The sequence below is a fragment of the Lagopus muta genome, chromosome 1, assembly GCF_023343835.1.
Source record: "Lagopus muta isolate bLagMut1 chromosome 1, bLagMut1 primary, whole genome shotgun sequence".
In the NCBI taxonomy this organism is placed as follows: domain Eukaryota; kingdom Metazoa; phylum Chordata; class Aves; order Galliformes; family Phasianidae; genus Lagopus; species Lagopus muta.
This window is the reverse complement of record NC_064433.1, coordinates 166,952,262-166,972,559: the sequence shown is the minus strand read 5'-3', so window position 1 is coordinate 166,972,559 and position 20,298 is coordinate 166,952,262. Positions and strand designations below refer to the sequence as shown.

Below are 20,298 nucleotides of genomic sequence, written 5' to 3'. Positions count from 1 at the left end.
TCTTTTATAGATTGCTGTTAAGCCACAGAGCAAGCTTTCTCCTCCTGAATACGGCTCCCAACGCCCTGCTATCACTGAATACAGCGGCAAAGGTCTCCGAACACACACCACAGCAAGAAGGCAGGTCAGCAGGTTAAGAGACGTGACCAGCAGGCTATAGATGCTGCGCCTAGGAAGACGCTCGGTGATAGCGATTCGCACTACCCCCCCTCAGCGCCGTGCCCGCTCGAAGCACCTCATCCTCCTCAAGGCGGCCGCTCCGCCAAAACAGCCGTGCCTTCGCAAGGAAGACGGCTCTCCCGCCGCAGGAGGTGGATCCCTGGGAGGCGCTTGCCCCCTTCCCTCCCTCATTCCCTCCCCCCTCCGCGGCTGAGGAGGCGCCTGAGCGCGGCGGCATCCTCCCTTGTCTCATCGCGGGGAGGAGGAGCCGCCGCCTGCGGAGAAGGTAAGCGACGGAACGAGGGGCCCGCCACCGTGTCCCCCTCCCCCGGGCGGCGAGTAGAGCAGATCCGCTGGGGAGAGCGGAGGCACGGCGCTGCGGCCGAGCGGCGTTCGGGAGCGCTACCGGGACTCTAGCGAACGGTGCCGGCCGCCCCGCGGCGGGGGAGGGGACGGAAAGGGAGGGCGCTGCGCGCCTGCGCTTCCCGCCCTGCGCCCGCTGCTGTTGGCTGCGGCCCTGCGGCAGGGCGGGGCGGCGGGCGGCTTGGCGGGAGTTGCGCTGCGGGGGGCGGTCGTGGGGTCCTGCCAGTAGCCTGCTGTTGGAAGATGGGCGGGTCTTGTCGGGCGGGTGTTGTGTCGCACAGTTCGTCGCTTTGTGTTTTCAGTCTATATAAACATATAAATACTCTCAGACAGGAGTGTGCGTGTGGTGCTGGGGAGTTGTGTCCTCAGCGTGAAGTATAAATCACAGAATCCGTTGAGTTGGGAAGGAGCCATAAGGGCTAGCTGGTCCAATTCCTCTGCAACAAACTGGGACACCTCCAGTTCGACCCGGTGCTCAGAGCCCAGTCCAGACTGACTTTGGGTGTCTGCAAGGATGGGTTATCCACCACCTCTCTGGGCAACCCGTGCCACTGCCTCACCACCCTTGCAAAAAACTTCTTCCTTATATCCAGTCTAAATCTCCCTTCTTTTACTTTGAAACCATTTCCCCTTGTCCTGTTACAGCAGGCCCTGTCCGTCTCCTTCCCTCTTCCAGTCCCCCTTTAGATACAGGAAGGCAGCTCAGATTATCTCAGAGCCTTCTCCGTGCTGAACAGCCCCAGCTCCCTCAGCCTGTCCTCATAGGAGAGGTGTTCCATCCCTCGGATCACTTCTGTGGCCCTCCTCTGGACACGCTCCAGCAGGTCCACGTCCCTCCTGTGCTGAGGACTCCACATCTGGATGCAGCACTCCAGGTGAGGTCTCACAGTGCAGGGCAGAGGGGCAGGATCACTCCCTCGCCCTGCTGGCCACACTGCTTTTGGATGCAGTCCAGGATACGGTTGGCTTTCTGGGTTGTGAGGGCACCTTGCTGGCTCATGAAGCAGTATGAAGTTTGCAATATGTTAGGCAAGCTTAGCTCAGTGTTTGATCACAGTCAGTGCAGAAAAAGACAAACGGAAATTAAGACTTAACAAATGACAAAGGCTTGAGAGATTAGGGAATCGCACTGCGTTTCCTTCTGGAAATGAAAGTTCTAATATTGATAGATAATAAAAAGGGTAAAATTAGCAGAGGGATTTTACTCCTTATTACAGACTGAGTAAGGTCCATAGACAGTTGGTTTTGTGTAGCACTGTGAAACATTTGGGCTGGACTGGTGGTGAAGGATGACATGGTACATAGAGAAACATGGAGAAAATAACAGTCTTGATGCATGTGAGTTAGGAGTGCTAATGCTGTCCAGACATGAGAAATAGATGTGACAGTGTGACATGGACACATGTCCTTACAATGAACTGTAAGTAACAGGAGGAAGCTGTGTGGATAAGCAAGAATCAAGCTTATCTAGCTTTGATTAAAAAAATTATAAGAGCTTTTGATGGTTTCTGCTATAGTCTAGAAGAGCTGGATTTGGGTAAGGATAGTGCTTACTGTGTGATACCATCAGGAATTATGTCACAGGTGGAGTTCTTTTTTCAATACAGATGACATATAAGCCCAGTTGTTCTCGCATACATCTGCTCCAAGCTTACTGAGCAGGTACTGCATTGCCTTAGAGTCACTCTCATTAGGTGTAAAAAATTCTGAGAAGAGCTTTTGGCCTGCTGCCACATTTTTAGTTTAATTATAGAAATACAATACAGGGATAAACAAAGATATATTGAAATTCACGATGTTGGAAGGGGCAACTTTGAACATTCAAAGGGATTAGTTAGTGAGATATCAGTTGTACAGGAGTCCTGAGGGCCCTGGAAGTAAAGAAGGTATGAAATTGTTTTATGCCAAAGGTAGAATTTATTTGGAAGTAGTATAAAAAAAAAAAGTCTGCTTGATTTTTATATATTTTGAAAAGAATTTTGGGTATAAAGAATAGAAAAGGGATGGATAAACAAAGAAAGCTGCAGGAGATAAAGTGTACTGATGGAGTGAAAATTGCCAGAATAAAGTCTGAGTTAGTTAGAAGCAAGAGTTTCAAGAGCTTCTGTAATCGTGTAAGGAAAAACAGTTGAAAGAGTTGAAATAAGACCACTGAGTGAAAAAATTGAGGTAAAACATCCTGAAGATTCTGACATTGTATGGAGGAAGGTTTGGGGTATGCACCCCCCTCCTATCCTACCTGATCTTTTATGCTTGATTTGTGGGAAACTCTCCTGCAGGTGCCTAGAGCTAGAGGGAGAAGAGGGAAGTGTATCTACAGGCATTGATTCATGCTGTGGTAGAGTTAGACATGATCTGGAAAAAAAAAAAAGCCTTTATCTTGGTGACCCAGTGTGCTGAAAAACTGTGTTAAATCTAAACAAGCCAGGAATAGAGAAAATGGAGTGGTTGAGTGCAGTGCTTATGGGCTTGTTTAGTTAGTTAGTTTTTGTTTGATTTTGTACCTTGTAGAAGGTACATTTTGTAAATTGAAGTTTAGCTTAAATGGAGCTAGGCAGATCGTTCTTGGACATCCAAGGAAGTGGTCAAAGATTACAACTATGGAAGCTGCATTCTTCTTTAACTCCTTAAAATTCTTTTAAGGAGAATATGAAGTCCAAAGATCCTCACGAGCTACTGTGGATCAGAATTTGGCTGGGTCAGGTAACTGCTGTCTAATAGCAATTCAGGTAGGTTAGATTCCCACAGAGGAGGCATAATAATGTAAGTGAATTTGTTTGTTATTTTTCTGTAAATGCAAGATGGAAGTTGTGGTTACATCATAAGAGAAAGACCCTTTCCTGACATGCTGTTCCTATGCTGTTCGATCTGTGTTTAGTCAGGTTCCCCCTTGCAGTTGCAATACTACTTAAATCTTGGGCTTGTACACAATTTATCCTGATAGACTTGGTGAGCTGTTAGCATTTCTTACATTCTTAAACCTTAAACATTTTCTGTACTATGATTTCTTAAGTTTATAAAGATATAATAACCATCTATTCCTTTCACACTTATTGCATTATTTTGAATTAATGCTACTTAATTAATATCTTTAATAAAGATCTTCTAAAGCCAACTAATCTGAATACTCTTCTTCCCCTAAAGGTGGTTCTTTGAATTCTCATGTTGGAGAGTCAAAATGAAGAATCAGTGTGTGTCAGTTATACCAAATCAACTACATAGTGAATTTAATTTTATGTAGTGTTTTAAATGGACAGGAGCTAATAACTGCATCAGTTGTTAATATTTTGTTATGTCTGTATCTACACGGATTACAGGAACTGAAGCGTGTTTGGATTTTGGCTAACAGTTTAGCAAAGAGAAACTGCTTTTTGCATCTGGGATCAGGCATTAAAAAAAGAAATTCTTCAACATCTCAGCTTAGAAACAGATACAGGAATAACATCCTTTTACCCAGAAACTGTCTAAGAAAATATTTGATTATTTTAATGTCTTCAAGATCTGGAGATAATACTCTTTTTTACTGCAGAAGTAGGCATGTGGAAGTGACCCTGGCATTCTTACAGCAGTGTTGAGCACTGAGGGCAGTTTGTGCATTCACTTTGCGAAATCTGAAACACTTGATTGCCTTCAGAAGGTGTTTTTGCACTTGCAGAAATAAGTGAAAACATTTTAAATTAAAAATACGTTTGATTGACAGTTTTAATTAGACTTTTTTAGCAGCTGACCTTGACTTCTTTTTTTTTCTCTTTTCTTGTTTTCTAAACCAGCAGATGGAAAGCCAAAGCTTTCAGATTTTTATCAGGGTAGCTGGAGGGTTTGTAGAACGAGAAAAAGGAATTGGAGAATTGTTTCTTCTGCTTTAAACGTTTCTTCTCTGGTAGATAATGATGTATTTCTCCAGTCAGTTCCACTCTTGTTGCTCACTGGTAAACAATACGCCATTCTATATCTCACAGCAGTTCTAAGGGGAAAAAGAGTAATTAGAATAGAGATAGGGGAAATAAATAATGTTAGTAATGGACAGTGTGCTTTCTCATCTCTATTATTTAAGACTTAGAAAAGTCTTATTGAATTTTATAAAACTCAGATTTTCTTGCAAGTCCAAATCTCCCAGGATTTTTTTTGCATGTGAGAGGAAGGTGTCCCAGGAATCTGCATAGGATTTTCAAAGCAGTGTTGTCACTTAGAGCAGGAATTTCACATTACACCCAGACACTTCTTTTTAATCCATTGGAGAGTTGAAAGCTCACATTTTCTTTCCTACTTCTCATGTGCTTCAAAATGTTTTTCCTTGAAGTATTTAGGCTGTATCAAAGTGGTATTGAACCTGTAGTAAAGGACGGTGCTGGATGTGTCAGTGTTCTCCCTATGGTCCTTGCTTTTGGCGTGTCCATTTTTTCTTTTTATTTATTATTTCCAGCTTCTTCACTGCTTTCCTTTTTGGCAATTAATTTCTTTCTGGTCATGATGATATTACTGAAGAAAAAAAAAAGGCCTCTGCAAATAGATTTCAAGTATCCAGCTCCAAAAAACACATTCTGCATGTAGATGGCCCTCTGATAAATTCAGTGAGGTATTTCTGGAGGTCTGTCCCAGCCAACAGGTACAACTGGTTATGGTGCTAAAAAAGAAACGGCGTCTGACAAGGTGTTTTTGGCTAAAGTTTTGTCTCTGTGGAGTGAGACAGTAACACTGTCTTAGGTCATTTTAATTCAAAACTTCTGTAGCAGCTGCCTTGCAAGGTCAAGGATGACAATCTGGAAGACTGTCAAGATTTCAGTCTTTGAAAGGTTCATGGATTTAGCTTTTAAATTATGTGTACCTTTGCTTTTGAAATTAGTATGCACCCAGAGGAGCTTGCATCAGGAGCTGAGAAGTCACTGTCTGGTGTCAGGAAGCAAGAAGAGAATGAGAGAAGACCATTCTTTAGTTGGAGATAGCAGCTCTTCAACCAAGCACTGACTGTTTTTCAGGGTCTGCATTTTCTTGGTAATGGACGATGTTGCATCAGTGGGGAGATAAATGAAAAGCTGAGTTCTGTCAGTTTATGCTCAGCACCGGACAAAGTACTGACATTTCACTGTGCATGAAGAAGGATGTTAATTTTGAATGTAGACTCACATCTTTTTGGGAAGGAAATGTAATCTCTTCAGCGGGAGTAGCTGTTGATAATATGACCTCTGTGGAGAAGGACCTGGGGGTCCTGGTGGATGACAGGTTGGCCATGAGCCACCAGTGTGCCCTTGTGGTCAGGAAGGCCAGTGGGATCCTGGGGTGCATTAAAAGGAGTGTGGCCAGCGGGTCAAGGGAAGAGATCCTCCCCCTCTGCACTGGTGAGGCCGCGTCTGGAATACTGTGTGCTCCTCAGTTCAAGGAAGACAGGGGTCTTCTAGACAGAGTGCAACAGAGGGCTACAAAGGTGATTAAGGGCCTGGAGCATCTCCCTTACGAGAAAAGGCTGAGAAACCTGGGGCTATTCAACCTAGACAAAGAAGACGGGATCTTATCAGTGCTTATAAATATCTTAAGGACAGGAGTCAAGTGGATGGGGCCAGGCTATTTGTAGTGGTGCCCAGCTGAAAAAGGGGTAATGACCAGTAACTGGAACATAGGAATTTCCATAGAGACACAAGGGAAAAATTCTTCACTTTAAGGGTGATAGGTGAAAGGTGTTCACTGCAACAAGCTTGCCGGAGAGGCTGTGGAGTCACCTTCTGTGCAGATATTCAGAACCCACCTGGATGCTTCCCTGCGCAACCTGCCGTAGGGAACCTGCTTTGGCAGGTGATTGCACTAGATGATCTCCAGAGGTCCCCTCCCCAATTTCTGCTCTGTGATTCTGTGATTATCATTCTGTCCTCTCCTGTGAGATCACTTGGACAGGTTAGCATAATTTCATGACTGCTCTTGTGCGTGGCTGCTGAGAAATCAAAATCAGAGAAGTTTAGGTCCCTTTCCTAAGGGTGTCAGCAAGTCCTTTTTTGCCTGTGACTTTTCCCTCCTGCTTTTTCCAAAGCCTGTGGTTAGAGTTACTGGGGCAAGATACTCCAGACAGACCTTTGGTTCAGCAGATGAGTTTCATAAATGCTCAAATTAAGCGGGAGGAAATGCTAAGTGGAGTTCTGGAAAGAAAAAACAAAAAACAAAAAACCAACCTGTTGGCTTGCCAAGTTCCTAGAGAGAAAATCTGCAGGAATGTTTACATTTGAATGCGTCAGTGAACCTGTATAAACATTTAGTATTAAGTGATCTGGTTAGACTCTTAATGGAACCTGGCTAATAGAAGCAGCATTTATGTTCCTTAACTCAATCTTATCTATACCACAAAGGCATACATAGCTTGTGCCAAGACCATGGTTGGAGCAGATCCAGAGACAGAAAAAGTCTTGACACAGACTGCCAGAGTACGCTGTCCAGATTCTTAGATTGTACTTGGATTCCAGATAAGAGATTTGTGAAGTTTAATATAAATATTTTTGTACTGAAACTTTGTGTACTTCCACAAAAAAATGATGTTTTTTCTTTTAGATCGGCACGGTAGATTTTTGGGGGAAAAGCAGCTAGTGAATATAAAGTTTTAATACATGAGAAGTATATGTTGCTTACCTATTTACTTTCAAAAGTAAGTATTGCTTTTTTTTTTTTAAAAGTAATGGTTGATTACTTTAAAGTAAGAATTCTCAGAGATTAAATGAGTATTTTAAAACTTCATAGATAAACAGTCTGAATAACTTGTCTGTAATAGATTGGACTTTGTTTTTCTTCTGTATCTGGAGTCCTCAAATGTGCACAGGTTCTATTCTTTAATCATTGATGAAAGTACTGCTTTTCATTTGCTTCACTGTTATTTTTTCTGGAGGAAGAATTCCTAAAAGAGTATGAAAATGTGAATAATCAGTAGGTCCACAAATAAGAATGTTTCTTAGGTAGGCTTAACGATTTAATATTCGTTTTCTTCTTCGCTTTCAGGATCCAGCGGTCTCTGTATAATCTTAAATCACTTACAAGCTTTTACAAAGAACACTTTTGCAGAGGTAGAAATGTGTATGAGAACAAATGAATTTGAATAACTGCATAAACAGATGTTATCTGGGGTGTCCCATGCACTCCTGTAGGACTGATGGGAAATAAGATGTCTGCATTTGCAAAATATCTTGAAGAATGGAATTGCAGAGTAATTTTCTCAGTTACATTTAAAATAAAGCAGCTTTTGCATTTTGAGGCCATGTAGGCGATCTGTGTTGCAAAGTTAACTCAAAATTCTCAGTATGTTTCTGGAACACTGAAAAAGTAGGGGGCTGGAGAACCTTTCATTCAGTAACTGCAGTGCTCCATCCTAAGGCAACCAAATTGAAATATCAGAACTTGAAGAATAATGACCATCAGTTGTGCATCAAATGGCTTGCAGATGAAATGCAGAGATACAGAGCTGTGCTTTCACTTAAATTCACTTAAATTTCACTTAAATAAAACTAGAAGTTTTATAAAACCTCTTTGAAGTCTGGCAGTCCTATGAAGAGTAGCTGAGTAAAATGATAGCTGCTTGTCCCTTGGATGTCATTCAGCCTGCTGTCAGATGTTTGGTTTTCTGTGGGAGGTAAAGATATTTTTAGAATTGGCTGAATCAGTGTATCTCCAGGAAAATGATGGGTACTGCTTTCTCATTTGTCAAGTAAGAGAAGCTTGCATGGCTTAAGAGCTGCGTGCTCTTTTGTACATTTCTACTGAAAATGGATTTGCACAGCTTTGTGTTGGGAAATGGAGGGCAGTAGGGTTGGCCATCCTCATCAGGGAGGAAGCAGCTGATCTGAAGATTTGTTTCCCTTGGTGATGCATCATAGAAGCCATGCAGGTCACTTACAGAGCTGCCAGTTGTTTCAGAAACAGAATGAATATTCTAGCAATTCTCAGTAAATCTGAAAATGTCCAAATGTTTTTGTGGTGTTGTTTGTTTGTTTTTTTTTCCCCATGCACTGCCTTTCAGAATGAAGAAGGAATAAAAATATTTAAAGGGTTATGCCAGAAATGGGAAGTTGTATCTGTGTGCTTTTTCTTTGCTGAAAAAAACGTCTTGGAAAATTACATCAGCAAGGTTTTAAATTCATTTTTACTCCAGTAAAAACACGTTGGAGTATTGTGTCTAATAAAACTTTTTCAATTATGCTACTTGTTTAAAAAAGTTGTCTCCAAGATTTTGGTAAGAACAGAAAAGACAGAAAATTGAGTCACTGACCATCATACAGTTGAAAGTAAAAACAAAATTGTCTGAGCTTCATGATTTTTGTTTTCTCAAAGAAACAAAGAGTTTGGTCTTAATACGAAAAGTGTGTAGGTTGCAGTAAAATGATACGGTGATTTTAACTACAATTCTCTCTCTGCAGAGGGACACCAGCACAAATCCATATGGAAGATGAACCTCCTCCTTCTCAAGGAGTCAGTGTCAAGGTCAGAGTGTGAGAATTCGTGCTGAGAATTCCATCTCGACTCAAGAGAAAGAAGCACGGTTTTATTACTAGCTTAGTACATGCCAGTAGCTTTCAAGATAAACAGAAAACCAAAACTGTAGGTAGAAAAAGGATACTTGCAGAAGAAATGTTACTTATGTGATCCACAAAATATTAAAATAGATTCATTTAAATCAGTCAATAGATTCACTTTAATCAGTTGGAATTTTTTGGCTTACCAGATTGGTTTAATTTAGTATTAAGTTTCAAAGTTGCGTTCTTCAGTTTAGTGTTTCAACAACACAGACTTGTAATAATTAATTTTTAGAGCATAATGTGGTGAGAAAACTGCAAATTGTTGTCTCTTTCTTTGTACACTCTGCCTGTAGAACTTAGGGAAACACGTCATTTAGATTCTGAGCTTCATGATGATGTGTTGATAAGGTGATCTGTATGACAAAACCGAATAACCAGCTTCTAGACTGGTTATTAAATGAAATTATTTGCTATGAGGACATGGGAAAATAAACTGCGATCAAAACCACAGCTTTTCCTTATGGAACATGACCAGTCCTCCTTCTCCTTCCTTAGAAGTGTATTTGTTGAAAGATTGACATTCACAGTTAATTTTGAAGATTTCTTTAGTTTGAAATGTTTCTATCTATGCTTCTGCATACATTTTCTCATAAGTGATGTTAGTCACAAAAGTGATATCCTTACAACTAACATGGATGACTCTAAACTAGAATTTATTCACAGCTTTGTTTCAGTCACAGATTTTATATATATAAATATAGATAAGATGTGTATTTCCTGTGACAGAGTGTTTTGAAAGTCTGATACTTCCTAGAGGTAAGCAAGTGATGCAGTCCTTGCTGTTACATGGTGAACTGTGTAATGCAGTGATAGGAAAAATCTATTCTTACTCCTCGTCAGAGCTACCAGTTACTGCTACTTCTCTTTCACATCCAGAACTTCTTTAATTTTAGTAAAAGAAAATTTGATCAGTGCTCCATGCAAAATTTGCTATTAAAAGTTAATACTGGAACATTTTTCTGATTCATGCTGTGCTGAAGCAGTAGAAATGTTGAGTGAAAATCAGACATTAACTAGTTTCACTGTCTGGAGAGAATTATTTTTCTTCTCCTTTGCTAGGAAGTTGTTGTTTCTCCTTGAATGAAGTGGAGAATGTTCTATTATCTTTTTTTTTTTCCATATTATATATCTACCTACAGACACAAATATTCTTAGAAAGTAACTTTTGAAACACAGACGGTTCCAGAAGTAAAGGATAAAGGAAAAGGTTTCTTGAGTTTTCTCAACTTTCCTTAATGCATGAAAACGAATGTGTGCCTTTTTCAAAGAGAAGTACATTCTTGGGCAGATATCTTTCATGTTTTTGTTTTTGTTTTTTTTTTTTTCAACAAGAATTTTAGCACACTGCTTTCAGATTTTGGATGTATACTTTACATCTTAGTATTAGAATCCTGTATTTTGAATCCTCTAATGTAGTAGTCACATTCTATGGATACAGCAAAAATGTGACCACAGCATTTAACGTCTTACATTGTAGTTGTCTTCATGCACACAGATCCTTTCTTTCTAGATCAGGATACAGTTTATTTGTTTATTATAATGGTTTTGCTGAGGGTGTTGTTCTGGAATTAAAATACTGTTCTGTGGTTGAGAATGCAGGTAGTGGTGTTTGTCTCAATTTATCCTTTTCATCATGCAAAAGTATATTTCTCTCTACGTAGCTATTTGATATAATTTGTCTGTAACATCAGGTCTTGGAGGCAACATTATTATCAGCCCTGAAGATGCTGGATGTTGGGAAATGGCCGATTTTTTCCCTTTGTTCACAAGAGGAGCTCAAGTTAATTCGTCAAGCCTGTGTATTTGGCAGTGCTGGTAACGAGGTGCTGTATGTAACTGAAAATGATGAGGTAATTGTCCAAGAGTGTGAGGTTTCTGATTTATGTGTCAAGATTTTGTGAAAGCTGGTACTGTTGCATACTGAGAAAAAGTTGCATATTGAATACCTGAACCTTTTCATTAAAACTAAGACATTTGCAATTAAAGCTGGCCTCTTACTACTTTCAGGGAATAAAGAAAAGATGAAGGTAAAGATTTCTTGGAGGTGCATGAACACGAGTTGGAACATGGGAAATTCCAATGAAATACTAGAATATTTTTATTACCATGTCAGTGGTTACATCTTGGAGAGCTTAATGACCCTGGTGGTGGCCAAGACTCGAAAGGTCATGGCCTTGAGTGAACTGATATATGTATGCCTTTGTTGAGTAAGGGACTAGATGGACTAATTGGCCTCTGACGGTCTGTTCTCCCCTAAGTTATGATTGTGTGATTCTTTTATAACAGGTTTTTGTGCTTGGCATGAACTGCAGTGGGTGTTTGGGAACCGGAGATGTGCAGAGCACAATTGAGCCAAAGAGATTAGATTCTCTGTGTGGCAAAAAGATTGCCTGTCTGAGTTATGGAAGTGGTCCTCATGTTGTTCTTGCTACAGAAGGTAAAGTATGATGCAAATACTACTTTTTTCAGAATGGTTCACTTCAATTAGTCCACAATTTCTATGTGAACCTGTTTCATGTATGTTCTGAAGTACATAGTCTCATGTTATTTGCTTTTGTCAGGGTAAAGTCAGTAGATAAAACCTGGAGGGAAATACTGGTTTAGTATAGCACATTTTGCTTTGGTAATTTTGAGGGAACCCTTGGTGAAAATATCAAATAGAGAATCTAGAGATCTGAAGGAGGTCTGTGTCAAATCTAACTCTCCTAGAATAACAGCATAATTGATGTTTAGAAAATGATGATGATAGACAAGATGAATGTAGAACTATTATTCACTGTATCTGGGCTACTGCAATTAGAGAACAACTGATGTAAAACAGATAAGAAAAGTAAATACAATAGCCTCGTGGGTAATAAGACCAGTACACATATATTTAAGTGAATCAGGAGAATTATAATATCTTTAATCCAGAGGTTGTAAGTACTGAGGAAGTACCCAGGGAATGAGCTGCAAAAAGTGACCAGGCTCAGGTTCAAGTTACCTTTAAGCATCACTTTTTTTTAATTACCAGGCAGACACACAGTTCTGCAGCAGACTGTTGGTCTAACCCAGTCAGACAGAGAATCATAGAACAGCCTGGGTTGAAAAGGACCACAATGATCATCTCGTTTCAACTCCTCTGCTATGTGCAGGGTCGCCAGCCACCAGACCAGGCTGCCCAGAGCCACATCCAGCCTGGCCTTGAATGCCTCCAGAGATGGGGCATCCACATTTCTTGCATTCTTAGTTTTACTACCATGTTTCTCAAAATACAGGACGCAAATGATATGTTGATGTAATAAGCAGCAGCATTACGTAATTGTTTTTCTTACAAGCATCTCTACTTATATTGCAATAGGATGAAAATTGACTGAGCTTTCAAAAATGGGAAACACAGGGCCAGGGCTTATACAGAAATTTTGATTCATTCTCAGTAACAAAAGCATGAACTGAAACAGGCTGTCATTTCATCTTTTACTCTTCTGTTTTGCTCTATCGATCTCCTTTCTCTTGGCTTTCTGATTTCTTTTATGAAGACTGTGTGGATATTATGGATACTATCACTGTGGATTTGTCTTAAATGCTGTGAGAAGAGCAGTAGTATATCCCTGGGATTAAGAGCCAAAAAGGACATATATATACTTAACTACATACAGTGTCTTGCTGAATTTCACTTACTAGTTTGTAATTTCATGTTCTGTAGTCTTTGGAAAAACAGATTTCCTAGTAGCTTCCTATGTTTTTTATTACAGAAGGAGAAGTGTACACATGGGGTCATAATGCTTACAGTCAGTTGGGCAATGGTACAACCAATCATGGTTTGGTTCCCTGTCAAGTCTCTACCAACTTGGTGAACAAGAAAGTCATTGAAGTTGCTTGTGGCTCTCATCACTCTATGGTGTTAACATCTGATGGGGAGGTGAGAAAAGCTAGAGAGTGAATCTTTTTTTTTCTCCTAATGAAATTTGGGTATGGGAGGAACAGGAAAACACACTGCACCTGATGTATTAGTCTTCCTTCTTTCTGTTCACAGAGTGATGTTGCAACAAAAATGTTAAAGAAAAATGGAAAATATTGGAGTTTATCAGCTTTGAAGTGTATGCAGGACATTGGTTTTTGTGTCACTTCTGTTTATAAAAAGAAATTACCATTTCTTCTATGCTGTATCCTACTGTAGATACTTAATATCACTAAAGCTGATGTCAGTTTAAATCATGACATCAGAAGTAAGAAGTAAGAAGTTCTACCCACTGGAGGAAGAAGTGTTTCTGTCATTTACTTTCAGATGTTATTTGAATCCAGTTAGCCATTGTGTTTTGGGTTCTGGTAAACTAACAGTGAAATCTCTCAGTATGAGTGCAGTTCTTGTGCTGCCTCTTATCTTTGGTAGGAGAAACATTAAGGAACAGGATATAAAAAATACTGTAAGTTGCATATTTTTGATGGAAACACTTAAATTATAAACCTGTGTAGCTTCCCGGATCTGTAGAAGAGCACATGAATACAACCTAAATGTGTGTTTCTTTCACATCTAACAAATCTTTCTCTCTTGAATGTGTACTTAGAGATGTCTGTTATATACCTTTCACTTACGAGAATTCATTTACAACAGGTGTACACGTGGGGTTATAATAACTCAGGCCAGGTTGGATCTGGTTCAACTGCTAATCAGCCAATTCCTCGAAGAGTTACCAGCTGCCTACAAAATAAAGTTGTAGTTAACATAGCCTGTGGTCAGATGTGCTCTATGGCTGTGGTGGAAAATGGAGAGGTAAGAAATATTAAGTGAATTTTCAGACTAAACTTTATTGTATGTACGACAGCAGTGAGGTCATTTAAAACCTCTCTGTAATTTGCTGCCAAGGAGAAAGGAAGTATTTATTTCCAGAGTCCATCTGACTTGCCTTCTTACACTGTTTGTGAAAGTCTTTGTCATGAATCGGCTTGCATATCCTCACAGTGTGCTTAAGCACATCTTCCTATCCATAATGCTTTTCCCATCTTCTTTAGAAAGAAGTTACACAGAGAAATTTTGCCTTATGAGATTGCTCAAAACTGATCAGCTATTACTTAGTATCAGCTACTGAAGTTGGCTTTGACCTGAAGGAATTCAGGGATCAAATTTAAAATTGACTTGAAAATACAGTTCTCAAGGGAAAAAAAAAACACAGCGTTTTAAAGGTCAGGAGATTTTTATAAATTTGGGGATCAAATCATAAAAGCTATATATGTGTACTTAATATTTCATGCTAGCTTCATTTTCTCATACATAAAAAGGTAACTTTTTATTACTGATTTAATTTTAACTTTGATTTTTCCAGTTGGTATTACGTTCTTGCAGAAATGAAGGTGCTGACTGATGTTGTGTCACTGCTGTCTTTAGCAGTTACGGCAAAATTAATTATCTGCTCTGTGCTAGAATCTTATCAATCAAGAATGTGAGAATAATCAGTGAGTGCTATCTTAATATTCAGTCTTTGTATAGACACAGCTAATATGAAGACAAAAATCCAAACCAACAGAAAATGAATTTGATAGCAAATGTTCGTTCCACTGCATCAAGCCCCTCTCATACCTTTTATCTCCATCTCTGTGAGGATATGAAAGGGATATCGTTTTCCTATTGCTTTAGTTCACTTGAGCTGAAGATTTTGGGCAGCCTAAATGCTCTCTGGATTCATTGCTCTAAGCATTTCAGTTTAGACCTAGGAAGCTATTGACTGTTTGCATTAGGAATATGCTCAGCCTTCGCTATTTTCCTTTTACAGCATGAAACTGTGAGCAGTCTATTCAAACTGCTGTGTATAGCTTCCAGTTGATACTTGATTTAATATGTGTTCTCTTGTGTTAGAGGATTTTTGAATGAGAAACTAACTCTTTGAAAAAGGGAAGTATTCCTGCTGAATTTGCTCTGTGCTGGGGAAAAGCCCTGTGAATCACTTGTTTTTCACTGCTATGACTTCTAAAGAGCAGGGTGAAGAGGAAGGATTGGACTTTTGGTGCCTGTACACATGAAAGTATCTACCTATAAAGTGCAGATCCTAAGTTCCCAGGTGTGGGAAGCTGAAATATTGAAGGAAACTGTTGTTGGAAGGGTGAAGTGGTTACATTGTTTTCAAAGGAATGGCAAACAGCTAAAATCCCTGTCTTTGTCTTGTAGGTCTATGTCTGGGGTTACAATGGTAACGGCCAGCTGGGGCTGGGCAGCAGCGGCAATCAGCCAACGCCGTGCCGAATAGCAGCCTTGCAAGGCGTTCGTGTGCAGCGGGTATGTGTGCAGTGCCCTTCTCAAACCCTTTGGGAACAATAAAATAAGCTCAGGGTTATTCATAGAATCAGCATAGAATCATACAATGGCTTGTGTTGGAAGACACCCCAAGGATCAGCAAGTTCCAGCCTCCCTGCCACAGGGAGGGCCACCAACCTCCAGATCTGGTACCAGACCATATTTTTTATGTGAAGGAAGTTCTTTATCTCTTTGTTTAAAATACCATTTATCAGAATAAGAGCATGTGTCTTAGAACGGACCTCTGACAAACTGTGACCCTGGAGAGTTCAGTTGGAATTTTGCCATTAATTTCAGTGAGGTGAGGATTTCACTCAAAGAGGAGTGGGCAATTAAGAACGTTTGGTCATTTCTTTTTTTCTTCAAAAAATCCAATTTTTAATAACTGTTTATTTTAATAACTCTTCTTGTGCTACTCCATTCTTCATTACAGCCCATCTTTTTTTTTTTTCCCCTAGGAAAATGGCCACAGTTTAGCTTTTTGTCCTGTTAGACTTAATGTCACTTTTAGAATTGTACTTCAACCACAGTGACTAGTGGGTGTTTGAACTCAGAACAAATCATCCGTTGGTGCTTTTGGTATGTTGGTATGTTTCCATAGCAGGTCTTGAACTTGGGTGGTTCTTACACTCTACTAAAGGACTGAGTTGCCATCAGTGTGACCAGCAGTTCTTTTTACCAGTTAGAAATATTTAAAGTGAATGCAGAATGGATACCAAAAGTCTTAAAATGATTTATCCAAAGCAGAGGACTGTCAGGAGAGCAACACATTCTGCTTGACTGGTCTTATTTTGTAATCCAGTGAGATTTTACAAAACTTTAGTGAATTCTTCATTCTAATAATCACATTTAATCAGATAAGTTAAGAAGTTGTTTTTTTACTATCTATTGAAATGAACATACTTCTGCATTCATGTCCTGGGATACAGTCTGTAGCTTTGCTGGTAACATTTGGATAATATAATAAAGTGAATAACATTTTCTCCTGTATGTGTTCTGCTGCTTTGAGAGTATTGAGTGGTCTGGTATGTTTGCCATAGTTCCTATTTTCATCCACTTCATGTGTTTGGTACCCATCAGTACTAAACTGTGGGCTTCCGATCAGCAAATAGCTTTAGCATTAATATCATTTAGATCATATCTCATTATTCATGGATGTCAGTGGACTGTGTGTTCTTACAGTACATCTGCTTTGCAGGCTGTATTATTGTTCATGAGCCAGTTTTGAACAAGGCAAATTGGTTTTAGATGGAGTTTCATCTCTTCTCCCTCCTTCCTGGATGGCTGTTTATTTTATGTGAGTGCTGGTGGTCCTCAGGCCCACATGCAGAGAGCTTCCTTCCAGTGATGTAAATTATCTCCACAGAGGGTCCAATTAGCACCAGAGCTGGCACAGGGAGCTGCTTTTGTGTAGTCAGCAGTCAGAGAGACCTCACATATTTTTACAGTGGTAAGCTGTTCAGGTTGGAGCAATTGCCCGTAGGGCAGGGTCAGGGCAAGAGTTGGCCTGTCTTTCTTCAGCATACTGTCTGTTTGTCCTGTAGCTTTCCTTCTTTCTCAGTTCCTGGCTGTTCTTTTTTGTACTCTTGAGATCATATGATTTATTTTTCCTCAGTCACTTTTCTCCTTTGCTTTCCATTTGCATAATCTTACCTCTATTTGTCATTTTTATCGACCGTCTTTATAATGGCCTAGAATCAGTGATATTAATGTATAACATAACATACATCTGTCTGTATTAAATTCCTATCACATAAAAAAGATTTTTCTGTTTATTATTCCTTATAGGTTGCCTGTGGCTGTGCACATACATTAGTGCTAACAGATGAAGGTCAGATTTATGCCTGGGGAGCCAATTCATATGGCCAGTTAGGTACTGGGAATAAAAGCAACCAGTCTTACCCTACTACAGTTACTGTGGATAAGGACAGGTAATACTTATTTATATTCAAACAGACATTGGTCGGCACACTTTCAAAAGAGCAGCACTAAACTATGGCATTTTTAATCTATTTTTTGCAAGAAATAGCCTATCATTTTTTACACACAGTTCTGTTGCTAAATGCAAACGGATTGAAAGTCTGTCTGACATACAAAATCAGTTCATCAAAATTTGACTTTCACTGGGAGTGCTTGAATCCATCCTATAACCACCCCTGAGAAACAGAATGTTCTGGGCTTTAATGTGCTATTTTTCTGCTGCAGCTCACTCTGTACTTCATAGGTCTTAATTGCAGTTTCTCTTCGGTGGTTTCATTGTTTGAAGTCAAGAATAAAAGCTTTATTGCCTCTGAACAGAAATTATATTTTAATATGCTATGTTTGACAAAGAATGCACACAAGGAGTGGACTGCAATTTGTGTTATATCTGCTGTTAAACCCATTACATAACTCAGGAGAGAGAAAGGGAAGTGTTTCTTCTTGCTCTCTCTGCTTGAAAATTAAGCTTGGATTTTTACAAATGAAAGAGTCGTTGATGGGTAGTGGGGTAATTCTTTTACTGCTGATTCAAAGCCATGTATTTGTATGGGCTGATGTTTCAGTCTGTTCTGTGCTGCTGAGGTGTTGATTTTGGCCTTCTGTTGTGGATAGTAAGAAAAGGGTGCTGACCCTTTAAAGATATCTGTGACTGTTAGTGCAGTGACAAGAGAGAGAACTCCTCTGTGGCAATGAGATGAGACACGGCCTGGTTTTGAACATTGCTATTTGGTTGTGTTTGTGCTTTTGCTTAAAATTAAACTGTTTTTTTTTTCCAGACACTTTGGCTGCATTTGAAATGTTACCATATTTTAGTATGGATTTTAATACTGTGTATTGCCTTCCCCTTCTATTTGCCAGAATCTATATTCCTGGTGTGAGCGAGGATATTAGCTCACTAAAGCCTGCAGGATTTGTACATGCAGCCTTAAACAAGTTGTTTCCCAGCTACTTTCCCCAAGCAGCTGGAAAAACAAGCAAACAGGTGATATAGTTCAGACTGCAAAACAGAGGATTGTGCAATGCTGTACACAGAGGCATTTATGAAATCCTAAATCAACTGTAGGATTACTGAGATAGCCTGCTGTAACTAGAATGCATTTAGAAGCAGCTTTCAGTGCTCTGTTTGGTTTTATTTTTTTCATATTCAAAATGAAAGTCTGTTAAATGTAAGCAGTAAGAATCGCATGAGTAACGACACTTCAGTATTTTAATTAAAAGAAAGCTGTTTAGGTCGTTGGTTTATTGCCATTTCTCAAATACTCCTTCACCACAGCTTAATGCAACAGCTCACCTCGCTGTGCAGGACCACCAAAGGTGAGCGGAGACTTGGAACTCACTGTGGCTTTGTCTGAGGGAGCCAAGGGGTCAGCAGAGCGTGTGCTGCAGCCTAGTGCTCTGCTGCAGCACTGCTTGTCTTGTCCTACTTGCCTGACTCCCCAAATGCTTTTTCACCAAGGAACTTTCTGAGTGCACGCTGTTTAAAGAAACACCGATGACCGTTTCAATTTTGTTACTTCGCATAGGAAAACGTTCTCGCCATCTGAAGTGCATGTGTGCTTGTCTATGTGTTTTGCACCAGGGAAATGCAGGAAGTATGAGCTTTTTCACTGCGTTTTGTTCTTGTGACAGTGACTTGCTTTTGTTCTTTTTCTGCTTGTAAATTTAGAGTTATAGAGATTGCAGCCTGCCACTCTGCTCACACTTCGGCTGCCAAGACGCAGAGCGGCCAGGTGTACATGTGGGGCCAGTGCCGCGGCCAGTCTGTGGTCCTTCCCCACCTCACTCACTTTGCCTGCACTGACGATGTGTTTGCTTGCTTTGCTACCCCTGCTGTTATGTGGCGTCTTCTCTCAGTAGGTGAGCTGAAATATTTTTGGTTTAACGTTCATAAAGTTAATAAAATCAAGTGCATAAAACAGATGTGCCTGCGTTTGAAGCTTAAACTTGTTTTATTGCAAAAATGTTCCAGGAATTCTAAATTGTGAATTTATAAATGTATGGAGTTACAAAAATTGGTAAACCCTAATGGCACTGCAAAATGACTGTCTGTTTTGGTGCAGTTTGCTTCTGTGGGGAGTGCCTTGGTTCTTTATGTATTTTAGGTGCATTTTTTTGTTGGAATGATGGTCTCAGTAGAAAGTTCATACTTCAGCTTTTGTGCAACCACTGAATGTTACTGTGCAGTGGCCATGGAGAAGATGCATTTGAATTTAGGAAGACATGCAGAGGCATTAGGAACAGTGAACCTTTCTTCAGTGCCTACGTATGTCTTTTAAATAGATTGCAAAGAATGACAGAGCCTAATTCCCACGTTCAGAGTTGGCCACAAACACTTAGTGTCTCCTAACAAGTGATCATTACCTGACCTTCTAAAAAGGCAAGTTACTGAATCTCAGATACCTGATTACTATTAAGATCACAGAACCATGGAATGGTTTGTGTTGGAAGGAACCTTAAAGCCCATCCAGTTCCTTCCCTCTGCCATGGGCAGTGCCACCCAACAGCTCAGGCTGCCCAGGGCCCCATCCTGCATGGCCTTGAGTGCCTGCAGGGATGGGGAACCCACAGCATCTCTGAACAGCTGTGCCAGGGCCTCACTTTCCTCTGAAGAATGTCTTCCTGATATCTAATAATGTCCATACTCTTTCAGTTTAAAACCATTACCCTTTGTCTTTTCACTATACTCTGATAAAGGATCTCTTCCCGTTTTCTTATAGGCCCTCTCTAAGTCTTGGGAATGAATGTTCTTTCCTGTGTCTCATATTCAGCGCAGTTCTCCTAGATTTCCTCCCACATTTCCACATTGCTCTTCAGTTTAGTGCAGAGTACTGAGGATAAGAAGTAAAAACTGCCTCTTCCATGTTTCACTCATCCCAGAAAGACAGCTACAAACAAAAGCACCTATTTTCTCTCTGAGAATTTCATAACTTCACCCCATCTTATTTATCTTACCTTGGACTGCAGAAGTCATCTGGAGTTGCATAT

At 40.1% G+C, this 20,298-nt stretch overlaps 1 protein-coding gene across 2 annotated transcripts in view; it reads left to right on the top strand.

Annotated features, from left to right (window-relative positions):
* Positions 1–333: 333 nt before the first annotated feature.
* The window catches only part of RCBTB2 (RCC1 and BTB domain containing protein 2), a 31,741-nt gene continuing 11,776 nt past the window's right edge, over positions 334–20,298 (top strand). Inside the window, exons 1-10 of one of the 2 annotated variants that reach the window (XM_048957503.1) lie at positions 334–445; positions 7,054–7,147; positions 8,907–8,970; positions 10,757–10,915; positions 11,352–11,502; positions 12,800–12,966; positions 13,660–13,818; positions 15,208–15,315; positions 17,122–17,264; positions 18,980–19,170. In XM_048957503.1, coding sequence (XP_048813460.1) covers positions 7,110–7,147; positions 8,907–8,970; positions 10,757–10,915; positions 11,352–11,502; positions 12,800–12,966; positions 13,660–13,818; positions 15,208–15,315; positions 17,122–17,264; positions 18,980–19,170 — 1,180 coding nt within the window. In that variant the 5' untranslated portion in view covers positions 334–445; positions 7,054–7,109. The remainder of the gene's footprint in view (positions 446–7,053; positions 7,148–8,906; positions 8,971–10,756; positions 10,916–11,351; positions 11,503–12,799; positions 12,967–13,659; positions 13,819–15,207; positions 15,316–17,121; positions 17,265–18,979; positions 19,171–20,298) is intronic. The other variant, XM_048957514.1, reaches the window with a different exon arrangement.